This window comes from Armigeres subalbatus, chromosome 2 (assembly GCF_024139115.2).
Source record: "Armigeres subalbatus isolate Guangzhou_Male chromosome 2, GZ_Asu_2, whole genome shotgun sequence".
Taxonomy (NCBI): domain Eukaryota; kingdom Metazoa; phylum Arthropoda; class Insecta; order Diptera; family Culicidae; genus Armigeres; species Armigeres subalbatus.
In genome coordinates, this window is record NC_085140.1 from 144,364,481 (window position 1) to 144,379,465 (window position 14,985).

Consider the following 14,985-nt stretch of genomic DNA (forward strand, 5'->3'; position numbering starts at 1 on the left):
GAATGAGGAAGAAGAAAGAAGATGGAAGACGAAAGAAGGAAGACCGAAGAAGGAAGAAGAAATAAGGATGAAGGAAGAAGAAATAGGTTCTTTGTTTTTATTGATATTGATATGGATTCAAGGAGCAGTAAGCTGATTTGTTCTTTACTATAGCTCCATCCATACATACGTCAAAAAAAATTATCAAATCCGCCTTTTTTTCAAAATTGTACGCAGCATCAAGAAGATCGTGGTATGCCCAGTACGCTTAAGGCACCTTTAAGGTGCAGACATAACCCTACTCCATAAATCCATAAATCTGTCCAGTTCGTTTTTACACTGTGAAGTGAAAGAGGAGGACAGTTCATCAATATTGAATCAGTGTCCTTGCCGGGAATGGGATGTATTTTTATGCAGCATGCCCGACTTTTCCAATTTTTATTAGAACCTGTATCGCGGCCGCAGTTATCACGGATATTTCAAATTGTCCTGGGAACGCCGCTCTAGAGTTTTTTTTTGCCTCACAATGTAGGCAAGAATTTATTTAGAAATAGGCCATTATTCATATTATCAGGTTTATAATCTTAAGGGCACCTGTAATAATGTACTCAAAATCGTTCGATTTTACCAAGCTGTTTCATATCAATAAGGTTCGATTTTTTCGGGAAAGTGTGGATCCAAAGACAGCACTTGTAGCCGATTGTTACCACTAGCCAAATGTACGAGTTTCAGATTTTGAAACTTTGGTTTTGATCTGCAATTTTTGAAACCATGGAGAGTGTTATTTTGATAATCTCCCTCCGTTATCGATTTTTATAAACACATTTTCGACGAGGATATGTCTACTGTTTTTAATACATTGAATAAAAGCTAGTATATCACTAGGTATATCATTGTAGTATACATACAACTGGTATATCAGCAAATAACTATTATTGCTGACGACTCATTGGAAGATGAAAAATATGCATTTGACGAATATTATATTGGTTTTCTTCAAAATCATGCAGTTACGTCTTAAGAAGGGCGTAACTCCAAAACGGGCTTTACGATTTTTTTTAAATTTCGTCCAGAGACGCAGTATAGCCCAAGAATTCAGCTCCAGGTATAAGTTTGATGGAGAAATTTTGTTAATAACGGTCAGGGGATCACTGTGAAGATGTTTTTCGACGTGCGTGGAGCGTCATGTTGTAGGCTTTGTTCAAAGATTGAAATAGAGAATGATAAAAAAAATCAAATGAAGCATGTACTTTATTTTTCTAGCATCTGTTATTATTATTATTATTATTTCTCAGACTACGGCCGGAGTGGTTTGTGCAGTAAATAAAATTCTTCTCCATTGAACTCAGTCCAAGGCTGCATGTCGCCAGCCACGCACTCTTCGGAGGGTCCGCAAATCGTCTTCCACCTGATAGATCCACCTTGCTCGCTGTGCACCTCGTCTTCTTGTGCCCGTCGGATCGTTGTTGAAAACCATTTTCACCGGGCTATTGGCCGACATTCTGACATTCATGCCCGGTCCACCGCAGTCTTCCGATTTTTGCGGTGTGAACGATGGATGGTTCTCCCAACAGCTGTTGCAACCCGTGGTTCCAGATATGAACACAATCTGATTTATTTTCATGTACAAGACCAGAAGATACTCCATCTGTGCTAAATTACCGTTATTTTATGTTGATTAAAATACGGTAAAATACACAAATAAAACGTAGTTGAGTATTCATCATTCATTCATTCATTTATTTAGTTAACATCTAAACAGATAACACTGAATCAACAATTTGACGCCACAATACACGGTTCGAGGCCGCATCTCGCCATCCTCGGATACGCCCCACGCTCGCCAAGTCGTTCTGCACCTGGTCTGCCCATCTCGCTCGCTGCGCTCCACGCCGTCTCGTACCTGCCGGATCGGAAGCGAACACCATCTTTGCAGGGTTGCTGTCCGGCATTCTTGCAACATGTCCTGCCCATCGTACCCTTCCGGCTTTAGCTACCTTCTGGATACTGGGTCCGCCGTAGAGTTGGCCCAGCTCATGGTTCATTCTTCGCCGCCAGAAGACAGTGTTTCTTGCACACCGCCAAAGATGGTCCTAAGCACCCGTCTCTCGAATACCTGAGTGCTTGCAAGTCCTCCTCGAGCATTGTCCATGTTTCATGTCCGTAGAGGACAACCGGTCTTATAAGCGTCTTGTATATGACACATTTGATGCGGTGGCGAATCTTTTTCGACCGCAGTTTCTTCTGGAGCCCGTAGTAGGCCCGACTTCCACAGATGATGCGCCTTCGTATTTCACGACTAACGTTGTTGTCAGCCGTTAGCAAGGATCCGAGGTAGACGAATTCCTCGACCACCTCGAAGGTATCCCCGTCTATCGTAACACTGCTTCCCAGGCGGGCCCTGTCGCGCTCGGTTCCGCCCACAAGCATGTACTTTGTCTTTGACGCATTCACCACCAGTCCAACTTTTGTTGCTTCACGTTTCAGGCGGGTGTACAGTTCTGCCACCTTTGCAAATGTTCGGCCGACAATATCCATGTCATCCGCGAAGCAAATAAATTGACTGGATCTGTTGAAAATCGTACCCCGGCTGTTACACCGCATGACACCTTCTAGCGCAATGTTGAACAACAGGCACGAAAGTCCATCACCTTGTCTTAGTCCCCGGCGCGATTCGAACGAACTGGAGTGTTCGCCCGAAATCTTCACACAGTTTTGCACACCATCCACCGTTGCTTTGATTAGTCTGGTAAGCTTCCCAGGGAAGCTGTTCTCGTCCATAATTTTCCATAGCTCTACACGGTCTATACTGTCGTATGCCGCCTTGAAATCAACGAACAGATGGTGCGTTGGGACCTGGTATTCACGGCATTTTTGAAGGATTTGCCGTACAGTAAAGATCTGGTCCGTTGTCGAGCGGGCGTCAACGAAGCCGGCTTGATAACTTCCCACGAACTCGTTCACTAATGGTGACAGACGACGGAAGATGATCTGGGATATCACTTTGTAGGCGGCATTAAGGATGGTGATCGCTCGAAAGTTCTCACACTCCAGTTTGTCGCCTTTCTTGTAGATGGGGCATATAACCCCTTCCTTCCACTCCTCCGGTAGCTGTTCGGTTTCCCAGATTCTGACTATCAGTTTGTGCAGGCAAGTGGCCAGCTTTTCCGGGCCCATCTTGATGAGCTCAGCTCCGATACCATCCTTTCCAGCTGCTTTATTGGTCTTTAGCTGTTGAATGGCATCCTTAACTTCCCTCAAGGTGGGGGCTGGTTGGCTTCCATCGTCCGCTGAACTGACGTAGTCATCTCCTCCGCTGCCTTGACTTTCACTGCCTGTACTCACAGCGCCATTCAGATGTTCCTCGTAGTGCTGCTTCCACCTTTCGATCACCACACGTTCGTCCGTCAAGATGCTCCCATCCTTATCCCGGCACATTTTGGCTCGCGGCACGAAGCCTTTGCGGGATGCGTTGAGCTTCTGATAGAACTTGCGTGTATCTTGAGAACGGCACAGCTGTTCCATCTCCTCGCACTCCGCTTCTTCCAGGCGGCGTTTCTTCTCCTGAAAAAGGCGGGTCTGCTGTCTCCGCTTCCGTCTATAACGTTCCACGTTCTGCCGGGTACCTTGCTGCAGTGCGACCGCCCGCGCTGCGTCCTTCTCCTCCAGAATCTGTCTGCACTCTTCGTCGAACCAATCATTCCGTCGACTTCGACCCATATACCCGACGTTGTTCTCCGCTGCGTCGTTAATGGCTGCTTTGACTGTATTCCAGCAGTCCTCAAGAGGGGCCCCATCGAGCTCACCCTCTTCCGGCAACGCTGCCTCGAGATGCTGCGCGTATGCAGTGGCGACATCAGGTTGCTTCAGTCGCTCTAGATCGTACCGCGGCGGTCGTCGGTACCGAACATTGTTGATGACGGATAGGTTTGGGCGCCGTTTAACCATCAGAGTCCATGTTAGCGCCAAGATATGTCCTGACGTCGATAATGTCGGAGAAGTGCCATCCATCAATCAGAACTTGGTCGATTTGTGATTCTGTCTGCAGTGGTGATCTCCAGGTGTACCGATACGGAAAGCTGTGTTGGAAGTAGGTGCTGCGAATGGCCATATTCTTGGAGGCGGCGAAATCAATTAGTCGTAGGCCGTTTTCGTTCGTCAGCCGGTGAGCGCTGAACTTTCCAATAGTCGGTCTAAACTCCTCCTCTTGGCCAACCTGAGCGTTCAAATTTCCTATGATGATTTTGACGTCGTGGCTTGGGCAGCTGTCGTACTCACGTTCCAGCTGCGCGTAGAATGCGTCCTTATCATCATCAGTGCTTCCGGAGTGTGGGCTATGGACGTTGATTATGCTGAAGTTGAAGAACGGGCCTTTGATCCTCAACTTGCACATTCTTTCATTGATCGGCCACCACCCGATCACGCGCCTTTGCATATCGCCCATCACTATGAAAGCTGTTCCCAGCTCGTGTGTGTTGCCGCAGCTCTGGTAGATGGTATGATTACCTCTAAACGTTCGCACCATTGATCCCTTCCAACAAACCTCCTGCAGCGCTACGATGCCGAAGCCACGGTCCTTGAGCACATCGGCGAGTATGCGTGTGCTCCCGATGAAGTTGAGAGATTTGCAGTTCCACGAACCGAGTTTCCAATCGCTAGTCCCTTTTCGTCGCAGTGCAGTGGTCTTCGCCGATGGTTCCAGTCCGTACTCTCTTGTTGATTGTTCGTTGCTTAAGTTGCTTAATACGTAGTTGAGTAATATTGCGGAAATTCCGATGCTCAACGCTATTAGTGTTGCAAAATATCATTCGAATAATTATACCGACATTTTCCATAAAGGTCTACTTTAGTTTTATCCTTTTTGGACAACCGTATAAAGACTGAATGGTCATATATTTTTGTCCAACTGCTTCATGAAAATGATTATTGCACTTAATTTAGGGACCTGTTTGATTGCTGTGCAGACCAGGTGCAAACGACTTGGCGAGTGTGGAGAACATTCAAGGATCGAGAGATGCGGCCTCGGACCGTGCATTGTGGCGTCAAATTGTTGATTCAGTGTTATCTGTTTAGATGTAAACTAAATAAATGAATGAATGATTGATTGCTGTAAAACACTCAGATGGATAGGTAAACTTGCTTCCTACAGGCTTATAAAAAATATAAAAGAACATTTTTAACTTTCATAAAATCATCGTTTCATTTAAGTAGTATCTTTTACTCAATTTTTGGCTCGATCTTTGGGCGTTGTTTTGAGTAGGTCAACATAAGATATTTAATTAATTCGGGATTTTGATGGCTTTTGTAGGACAAAAATAAGTGAAGAGTTAACAATTTTTCAAAATTAACATACCGTTTTGACTCGAAGTCCGGACACCTAAGCACTATTGAATTTTCAGTTCAATATTTAAAACGGAATCAAGTACTTGACACTGAGTGATAACACACCCTGTCAAGATTAACTTATCAAATTTGCTGTAGTGTACTGAAAATGACATTTTGAAAACATTCGCATTCGCTTCGAAATCCGGACATAGTATAATGGATGCTTCAAATACCGGACAATTTTGCTTCGAATTGCCGGACACTTCGAGTTTGACTGTATTGATAGTCAAATAGCAAATTTAATCCATTTCAAGACAACTAGGATAAATCATTAATATTTGTCGATTAATATAAATCCGTTTCTATACAGATTTGTATGGAAATCTGGCATCCCCCGGTTGTGTATACCATCCGAAGTTTCTGCTCCGAGATTGACCAACTACCAAAAAACAACATTTGAAACCAAGCGGGAGCATTTAACTGCAATATACAACATTGGAAATCTAATAATTTCATAGAATCTCCCCTCCCTATTCAAGGTAGATCAATAATACCAGAAATAAATATGATAGGGGGAACTGTGCCGATTTCCATCTCACTGAATATATGTTCATCTCATCGCGAAACAATGAAATACGGCACCAAATTCGTCGATTCTTTTTATCAACCTGCGTGCTCACTGCGGAAAAAACACAAAAATAAGAAATAAATCAAATACCTTTTAATTTTTTTTTTGTTTATGGTATGAACATCGGAGAATTAAAATTATGCATTATCTTATCATTGTTAAGATATACTTCGAAATAGAGACATTAGTGGTATTTGTGTGTCTTTTGAAATCCATTTTAGTTTGCTATTAGAAATCAAGGATTAAAAGGAGCGATTGAATAAATGAATTCATGCGGATTGATAAATCCGGGCGTGTCCGAGAAATGTTGAGTTTTTTTATTTGACGGGTGTCATTCAAAACGTGTCTTTTTATACAATTCTGTTAAAAAGCTAGTTTTGCGAACTTGTTTTTTTTTCTACAAAAATGTGAATGGTTAAAAAATACTTTTGAAGACAACCATTCACTAGAAACTGAAGGCAAGTTTTGCTACTTGTGTGCAATTAATAAAGTGATACCATTTACAATATGTGTATAAGTATATATCGATAAGCTGAGAGCAAGCAATGTTCCTTTTGGGGTGTAGTAACTCAAATCTAATGAAATTACGAATCATTTGATTTCAATTAACTTAACTGATAAACAGTTATTTAACATCATTTCAGCATGTCCGGAAATCGAAGCAATTGTAAAAACTTGCCTCGAAGTCCGGACATACAGAAAATGTAATAAAAATTATAAAGCTATGAATTCCCAAGCAATTTCTTTAATTCATGACAAAGAGTGCTATCATACTATGTTAATAAATTACTAATACCCCTAGCAAATGATAGAATATAGAAAATATGAGCTAAGATTTTCTAATGTTGAGTCTTAAGCTGCATTCTAAGAAAAACGAAATTCACCGTTGATTATGACATGCCTTCAACTTTAACCTCTATTTTCAAGTTTTTACCACAGATCACGGATCGCTTACATTTGTTAAAATGGTTTCAAGTCTAAGAATCGTTTCCTGCATTGATAATTTTAGAAATACTTGTTGAGATGGTAAATAAAGTCAAATAACAATTGAAGTGTCCGGCTTTCGAAGCGTCCGGCAATTCGAAGCAAAACGGTATAAGGCCGATACAAATATTTAAGAAGTATTTTGTCTCCCCCCATCGGATTTTTTTCCCTAAAAATAATGTTTTGAGGGGGCAACAAAATAAAATTCGGATTATTTTGAGCATTTTCAAAAGATTCTTTAACAAATCCGAGAAGTTTTTTGATTTTTTTCATTTTAATATTTAATTTTTATTATCCCCTTGATCTTTCGGAGACCAGTAGGACAAAATGTTAATTAAATATTTGTAACGGCCTAAATTAGGGGGCCCTCCTTAGCCGTGCGGTAAGACGCGCGGCTACAAAGCAAGACCATGCTGAGGGTGGCTGGGTTCGATTCCCGGTGCCGGTCTAGGCAATTTTCGGATTGGAAATTGTCTCGACTTCCCTGGGCATAAAAGTATCATCGTGCTAGCCTCATGATATACGAATGCAAAAATGGTAACCTGGCTTAGAAACCTCGCAGTTAATAACTGTGGAAGTGCTCAATGAACACTAAGCTGCAAGGCGGCTCTGTCCCAGTGAGGGGATGTAATGTCAATAAGAAGAAGAAGAAGAACGGCCTAAATAAATATTTCTAGACCAACATTTGAAAAGGGCGTAACAGCCAAAATTTATTCCTTCTGATTCTTCGTCTACATATATAGCTCTATATGTGGACGAAGAATCAGAAGAAATAAATTTTGGCTGTTACGCCCTTTTCAAATGTTGGTCTAGATTTCTAAAAATACATGGATAAATTGTTTTCATTCAAAAACTAAAAGGTAGAAGTTTCAGTTAAGCGCTTGATAACTTCATTAAACTGATTGTAACTACCAAAGCTGTGCAAATTGTCTGAAATTCCGCACACTGTGTTACAAATTTAAACTGCAAACACGCATCCAATTGCAAAAATTCGAACGAACTTTTATTGTTAGGCAGTCTTATAATAAAATCTGTTCACTTCTATGATATCGTTTCAAGAGATGCACATGAATAAATCATCATTCGAATTGGTGGAGATACTAGCTTCACGAGTAAGAAAAGAGTGTAAACCAAAAATGCCACACTCGCGTGAACCTACCGCCCAAGATGAATAACACCACTACACGCCAAATAATCTAAACGTTGTTTCCACCTGAATTTTCAGGTACATTTCACGTGCACACGTAGCTGCAAATGCTTCAGAAAATTCAGGTGAAACTTACGTGTCCGGTGAATTCTATCCAAAACTCAGGTAGAACTTACCTGATTTTCACGTAGAATGAAAATTCTATCAAAAAATCAGGTAAAAGTTACGTGAATTTCAGGTGGAAAAAATCTACGTACTTTTTCAGGTGGAAACAACGTGTAGATTTTTTTGGGTGTAGGTGTTCCAATTTGCCAAATTCACGATTCAGCCATCTTGGATTTGGGAGATTTTTGGGAGATTTGTTTTCATTTTGCACTGAGAATGAATTTTTCACCTCCGCCTTCTTCTTTTCCATAAACTTGGCAGATTGGAGCACCTAGTAGTGTATTCATCTTGCTACCGCCTGCATTTTTCTGGAACTTGCTTTGTTCGCGAGTACAGGCAGAGCAAAGACAGAAAGCAAGGCAGTATTTTGCTCGCGAGTAAAAATCGCGAGTATTTGTGGTTATTTCGAATACAATGGATAAATTTCACTTGAGGTAAACACAATAACAATAAACAAATGTGTTCTTGCTCGAACATCCGTGATAAACTTGTTCCGAGGTTGTTTTATGACATTTTGCAAACTAACCCGAATGACTCGCGAAGCTTCACGAACATTTTTCTGTTTTCTCTGCGAGTAGTAGGAAGGCTAGAAAAAGGCAAAACAAATGTACGCGAGTATTTTGCATTGCCTGCTTCTTGTTTTGTGGGAAAGGTTAACAGATTTCCATTACCAGTCAATCGGAAACAGCAATGAAATAATGCCGTTAAAACTCTATATAAAAACGAGTATTCGGAATATGAGTCAGTTCAACATTCGAATTTTATTTCGAAATTCATGAACTTTTCTCTAAAAAATGTATTGTTGTTCGCACATTATAAATAAAATCTGGCCAAGTGAAGATGGATAAATAGATGAGCAGACACACAATAGATTTGTTTGCTATTAAACGTAAAAATTAGCCTTCTTTTCCCAACAAAGTTATACCGAAATGCTGTCAATTCACTCAAGTCAAACTTTAATTTAGTCTTTTGAATATTTATCAGAGAGAATTTCAAACTGACTGACAAAAAGAAATAAAAAAATGTGTATCTTCGTTTAGGCATAACCGGCCACCCACGCATCCGCCCTAATTTATATCCCTTGTTATAACCACAACTTGATTGGTGCACGTTGAATCTGTCGTAAAAACATCTATAGATGCGCTTAATCCAATAAACCGATACTGTTCTAGCCACATTGTTGCACGACGAGTCGCCATATTGTATCCATCTTGACGCACATTACCACCCTACCCGGAGGTGCGAAACGATAGGCATGTAGAAGGCATAATGTTTCTGACCAATGCACAATACGGCCACTGCAGATCAGTGCCTTGCGAAGCGGTTCAAAATTCACGCCATTTCATTCTTTTTTGGACGGGTTCGGGGAAATTATTGCGGCAAAGCGCAGCATTTGAATTGAGCGCATATAAAAGGGTTTCTTATGCGCATAGGTTGCTTCGGTCTCTCCGGTAGAGATCTCTTTATGTGTTTGTAATTGATTTTCATGAATGAAACATGGAACACACTGTATGAATGAAATGTGAAACGGACAAGTTAAAAATGGGTGGTGCCAAATCTAACCAATCAGCGGCTTGCCATGGATGGAGAAGAGGGAGAAAAGACTCGACAATGTTGACTACGATTGATTTCTCCTTCGAGAGCACCGATACTGTGTGGTGTTGGTGCAACCGTGTATACACGATTTTGCACCTTCCACCTCGCACACGTTTCATTGCACGTTTCGTTTTGATGGGCAGCTTCGCCAGGGCGGTTTTCGTAGGGTTTTGGCCACTTAAACCTGCACGACCGGACTTAGATGGTGCTGAAAACCGACCAGGTTGTTATTGTTGTGTTTTCTACCTCTTTTTGTACTTTTTCGCGACCGCGTCCCATCGTCCATCGTGGTCGTCGCCGTTGAGTCGTCGTGGTGAAGAGAACGTGAGCCTTTGCACAGCATGGATGGCAAGTAAAGCTATTTTATTGGCGCAGCAGTTGCGAAGCGATTTTTTCGCTGACTGGACGCGTATTTACCAAAGGGCGATTTTGCCGCCGTCGCAGGGACCGCGAACCGGGTGGGAACGAGTACGAAGAAAGAGTACGACTAACGGTAAGAAGAAGAAAACCTGTATGCGACCGACTCGTCGGATGAACTTGCGACGGTTCAAACTGAAGGCGTGGGTGTTGGGAACGCAACCAACAAAGGCAATCGCGGCAATTGTTGCAAGTCGTTGTCGGCGGCGCATTTGGTGTGAAGAATATCGTGCCCGGGCCGCAACGTCGAGGGGACGTAAGTAGCATACGCGTGTGACTGTCATCGTGACAAATGATTATTTTTGAATTTTTATGAATCAAGTTTATTGTGTCCCATCGGGGTGGCGTGTGCTAGCGCTCTTGAATGATTTACACAATTATCATAATAATACTGAGAGTGAATGATTGGGCGTGTACAAATTGATTCTGAGCTGTTGAGCTTTATTAGTGATATCAATATCAACGAGCAGTACGTGGTAGCAGGTGTTCAGCACTGAATAAATCATTGGCTGATAGTCGTTATCCGGTGGAATCAATTAGTGTAAACGGTATGACGGACATGATCGACATGAGGATGCATCAACATATTGCTCACGAGATTTACCGGCAGCATATGCTGCAAAGGATTCCTGGTGAGTTCTGAATTATTTCGTTTAAACATCTTACATTTGATAGCTTTTCAGGTATGGTAAAATCAAAACTAAGCTTTGAAATTTCTCCCAAATGATTGTCGATTGCTTCCAATATTCCAGATAGACTTTCTGAGGATGATCCCGAATTGAAACATTGGGATAAAATAGTAGAACAAATTCTCAAGACAGAGCTATTCTCAGTAAAGATTTACAAGTTTGGAAACTATTCAATTTCAAAGACTGTATCATGAAACTGCTTCAGACACGAATGTCACTTCAGTGGTAAAGTGTCACTAATAAAGTATAATAATAATAACAATAATGAAACTGTTTGACATTAAAATGACATGACGAAAGACTATATCAACAAATGCTAGTAAATTGTAAAATGAATTGTAAGAAAAATCGGCTCCGTAACGCCAAATGGCAAATGAGCCATTTAAATAAACGCAATATAAAAAACAAATGTTAATTTATACGCTTCGTTTTTTTCTCTGTAGGATAGCGAAATTTCCATTGTTAAATGTCTTAGCTGTGCATATGTACAGCACATGTTTCAAAATGGATAAATTGATATGAAATTTGCGAAAAATCCATGTGTCTTGGAGGGAATCGAACCTTTAACCTGATTACTATCTATAGAGGTGTTATAACCCCTACACAACAAGAACACTTGGACACGTTTGCGGAAAAGCAATCAGAATGCGAGTACCAACTTCCACCGCGGTTAGCTCTTTTTTTTTGCAAATTGAAAATCTTTTGGATGCTGGATTTGCCCAATCATCACATGTTGTTAACTATTGTATACCCTCAGTCAAGCGAGCCCACATTGTTTATTATAGAGAACGAATTCCATATCAATTTGTCCATTTCGAAACATGTGCTGTGCATATACACAGTCAAGATATTAAACATAAAATAATGTTCGTACGGCCGAGCTGCCGAATAATATGCAAATAATTGAAATTTCTATGTTTCTACCGTCTCCAAAATTGTTTGAAATTTCTGAATATGTACAAAAACTGCAACGCAGAATGATAAAAGCTTTTGAAAGGTTTTTTCATCTAAGATTAACATCTACTCCCTACATTTCTAGAGCATTCCAACAAATTTGGATTTTCGCATATAATCTTTGTTAACAAGTTATGATAACCTTTTAGTTTTCAGAGCGGTCTATGATCAGAATGCAGCCATCCTCAATATGGTCATGGTTTTAAATCACATCTTCTTCCTAAAGCTCTGCATTCCAACTGGAACTTGGCCTGCTTTTTAACTTAGTGTTCTGTTAGCATTTCCACAGTGATTAATAGAAAGCTTTCTATGCCCGTCAATGCATGAGTATGTATCTTGTGTAGCAAGTACAATGGATGCACTATGCCCAGGAAGTCATGTGAATTTCCTATCCGAAAGCATCCCGGACCGAATCGAGAATCGAACTCGCCATCATCGGATGGATGTAGGATGTAGGATATCTTCAGTTATGTCGGTGAAAGATGTACGATACGATTTGTGATTAATTGAATCTGTTACAAGAAAACTTTGACTAAAAAATTGAAAATTTTATATTGGCGCTTGGGAAGACTTTAGTTGCATGTTGCATGTATTCCCGACAGACTATTCCGCTTCAGCACTCTTTTTTAAAGCCACAATTGCATCTTTAAATTGGAAAATTGTTAACACAAGCCAAAAATCGGCTCATAAAATTGATTGTTAAGCAAGATTAGTCAGAAGTAATTCTGGCATACGCCATGCTAGAAAACGTTTCGATCATACGTGTAAAGACAGCCTTCGCAAAAACTGATTACAAGAAAAAAAATCCAAAATGTCACACTGCTACGCAATATCACTTATTTTTTTTACAAATGGGGGTATCCATTTAGTTTATTTTTACAGTGCTTCTACAAAACTAATTTGGAAATCACTTTCCCGTCTCTACATAGTCACCACACAGTTATGTCTTTAATAGGTTGGCTCGTCTCGTAAACACAGCAAATAATTTTGAAAATTCAACAACGTGTAAAATTGCAGCAAGTCCCAAGAAACGAAAAACAATCGATATTCAATTAAAATTGATTGAATTTTAAATTTATTTCGAATTCAAAGAATAGAAAGATCGATTGAATGTTACGTTTATTTGCATGCTACGAATATGTGCGTGAATATACATTTAAAATAAGAACATATTTTTATCTATGTATTTTTATAATTAAAGTCGCCAAAGTCACTATCATTTATTCATAAGTCCACTACCAGCCTAATTTTGGATTTCCATATTTAACTACTCTTTGTGGAATCCTAACCTTCATTCTTCTTCTTCTTATTGGCATTACATCCCCACACTGGGACAGAGCCGCCTCGCAGCTTAGTGTTCATTAAGCACTTCCACAGTTATTAACTGCGAGGTTTCTAAGCCAGGTAACCATTTTTGCATTCATGATGAGTATGTATATCATGAGGCTAACACGATGATACTTTTATGCCCAGGGAAGTCGAGATAATTTCCAATCCGAAAATTGCCTAGACCGGCACCGGGAATCGAACCCAGCCACCCTCTGCATGGTCTTGCTTAGTAGCCGCGCGCCTTACCGCAAGACTAAGGAGGGCCCCATTAGCACAGTAATTTTGCCGCTGATTTCAGCAGATGTTCCAAATACACGTTGAACTCTGATTTTTGTTCAGTAGACCTGACTCTTACATTTATATTACACACTTATTCCTAAGCAAATATTTATTCAGACGTTGAAGTTAACACACAAAAACACAATCCTGCTGCTGTTAGACTTTAGACTTTAGAAACCACAATCATGTCGAGCATATAAGTACTTTAGTTTTTATCATTGATGTTTAGCCATCTAGCTCTCAAGTTTGTTGGAGTAACGATTCGAAAACTCATTCCATCGAGTGAACAAATATCATGTTATCATTATTCGACAACATAAAGAAGTTATTTGAGTAAGATCCACAAAAATAAATGTAGCCAATAGTAAGACAGACGGATGGGAAATCTGAGTTTAGTTTCTATCATATCTATTATCAACACTAACTGGAAGCTTCCCTTATTAGACCTTCCTAATGCATTAGAAAAAGTGACACATACTTACACTAGTGAGTCAAAAATGACTTCAACTTCAATTCGTTCCCGAAAGTTCATGTTTCAATCTTTGGGACCAAGTTAAAGGTATGAATTCCGTGAATGTTGTTCTGGATTGATTTTTGCAGTTTTGCAGTTTGGTTGTTCTCGTTTCCAGGTATTGTTTGTGCTTCGAAATTTAATTTTGAAAATACTCACATAATTTGTGTAGCTCTAGGAGTGGGGTACTCTTTAGAAAATGTACATTTGAGTGAAGCTTCTGAGCCTTTGATCCGATTTAACCCAAATTTGGTTCATATGTTCTCTGTTCTAATGAGATGATTGGGTAGGAGTGTTTTAGGAAAAGAAGGAGAAATGTTTTTAGGGAACGAATTGTTTAGTAGTTTAGGAGCGATTTGAAGCAATGAAGAAGGCTATTGGCATAAAAGAAAATAAAGTAGAAAAAGAATGTTTTGAAAACTCGTATGCAAATATGTACATTATGTGGAAGATATTGATTTTAAAAATGTATTGGGGGTAACCACTTTCCCTTCGATGGGACTCGAACCCACCCTGAAGGTCTTCCACATAATGTATGTACATAGTCACATATGAGTTTTCAGAACATTGTAAATTAATGTCCAAATCGGGTGGTAAATTCTCGAGTAAGCACATACGATTAAGGAGAAGTTTTGCCAAAATCATGTTTCCATCTTTTGTTTTTGAGCCTGTGCCAGGAGTTATACCCTGCATCCGTTACTCTATATCGATTTATATCTCGATTATCCGGAGACTCGATTATCCGGGGTTCGATTATCCGGGATTTTAGACTCAAATTATCCGGAGTATTTTTTTTTTCTTCTATTTTTTTATTTTATATTTTTATGTTTAATAATATAATATACAATATGATTATTTCAACAATTGGACGTACCTAGGTTGTGGGAGGGGATTGAAAAAGGGGTTGTTTTGTATATTGAAATTTTACCATTGGCTTGTAATTCATGAATTCAAATGATATATTACTGTTATATTCATACAA

The 14,985-nt window shown here is 40.0% G+C and overlaps 1 protein-coding gene across 1 annotated transcript in view; it reads left to right on the forward strand.

The window, feature by feature from the left end:
- Positions 1-10,031: 10,031 nt before the first annotated feature.
- LOC134215220 (T-box transcription factor TBX6-like) overlaps positions 10,032-14,985 on the forward strand; it is a 111,661-nt gene continuing 106,707 nt past the window's right edge. The window contains exon 1 of the mRNA XM_062694447.1: positions 10,032-10,873. Within this exon, the coding sequence (XP_062550431.1) occupies positions 10,792-10,873 (82 nt within the window). The 5' untranslated portion in view covers positions 10,032-10,791. The remainder of the gene's footprint in view (positions 10,874-14,985) is intronic.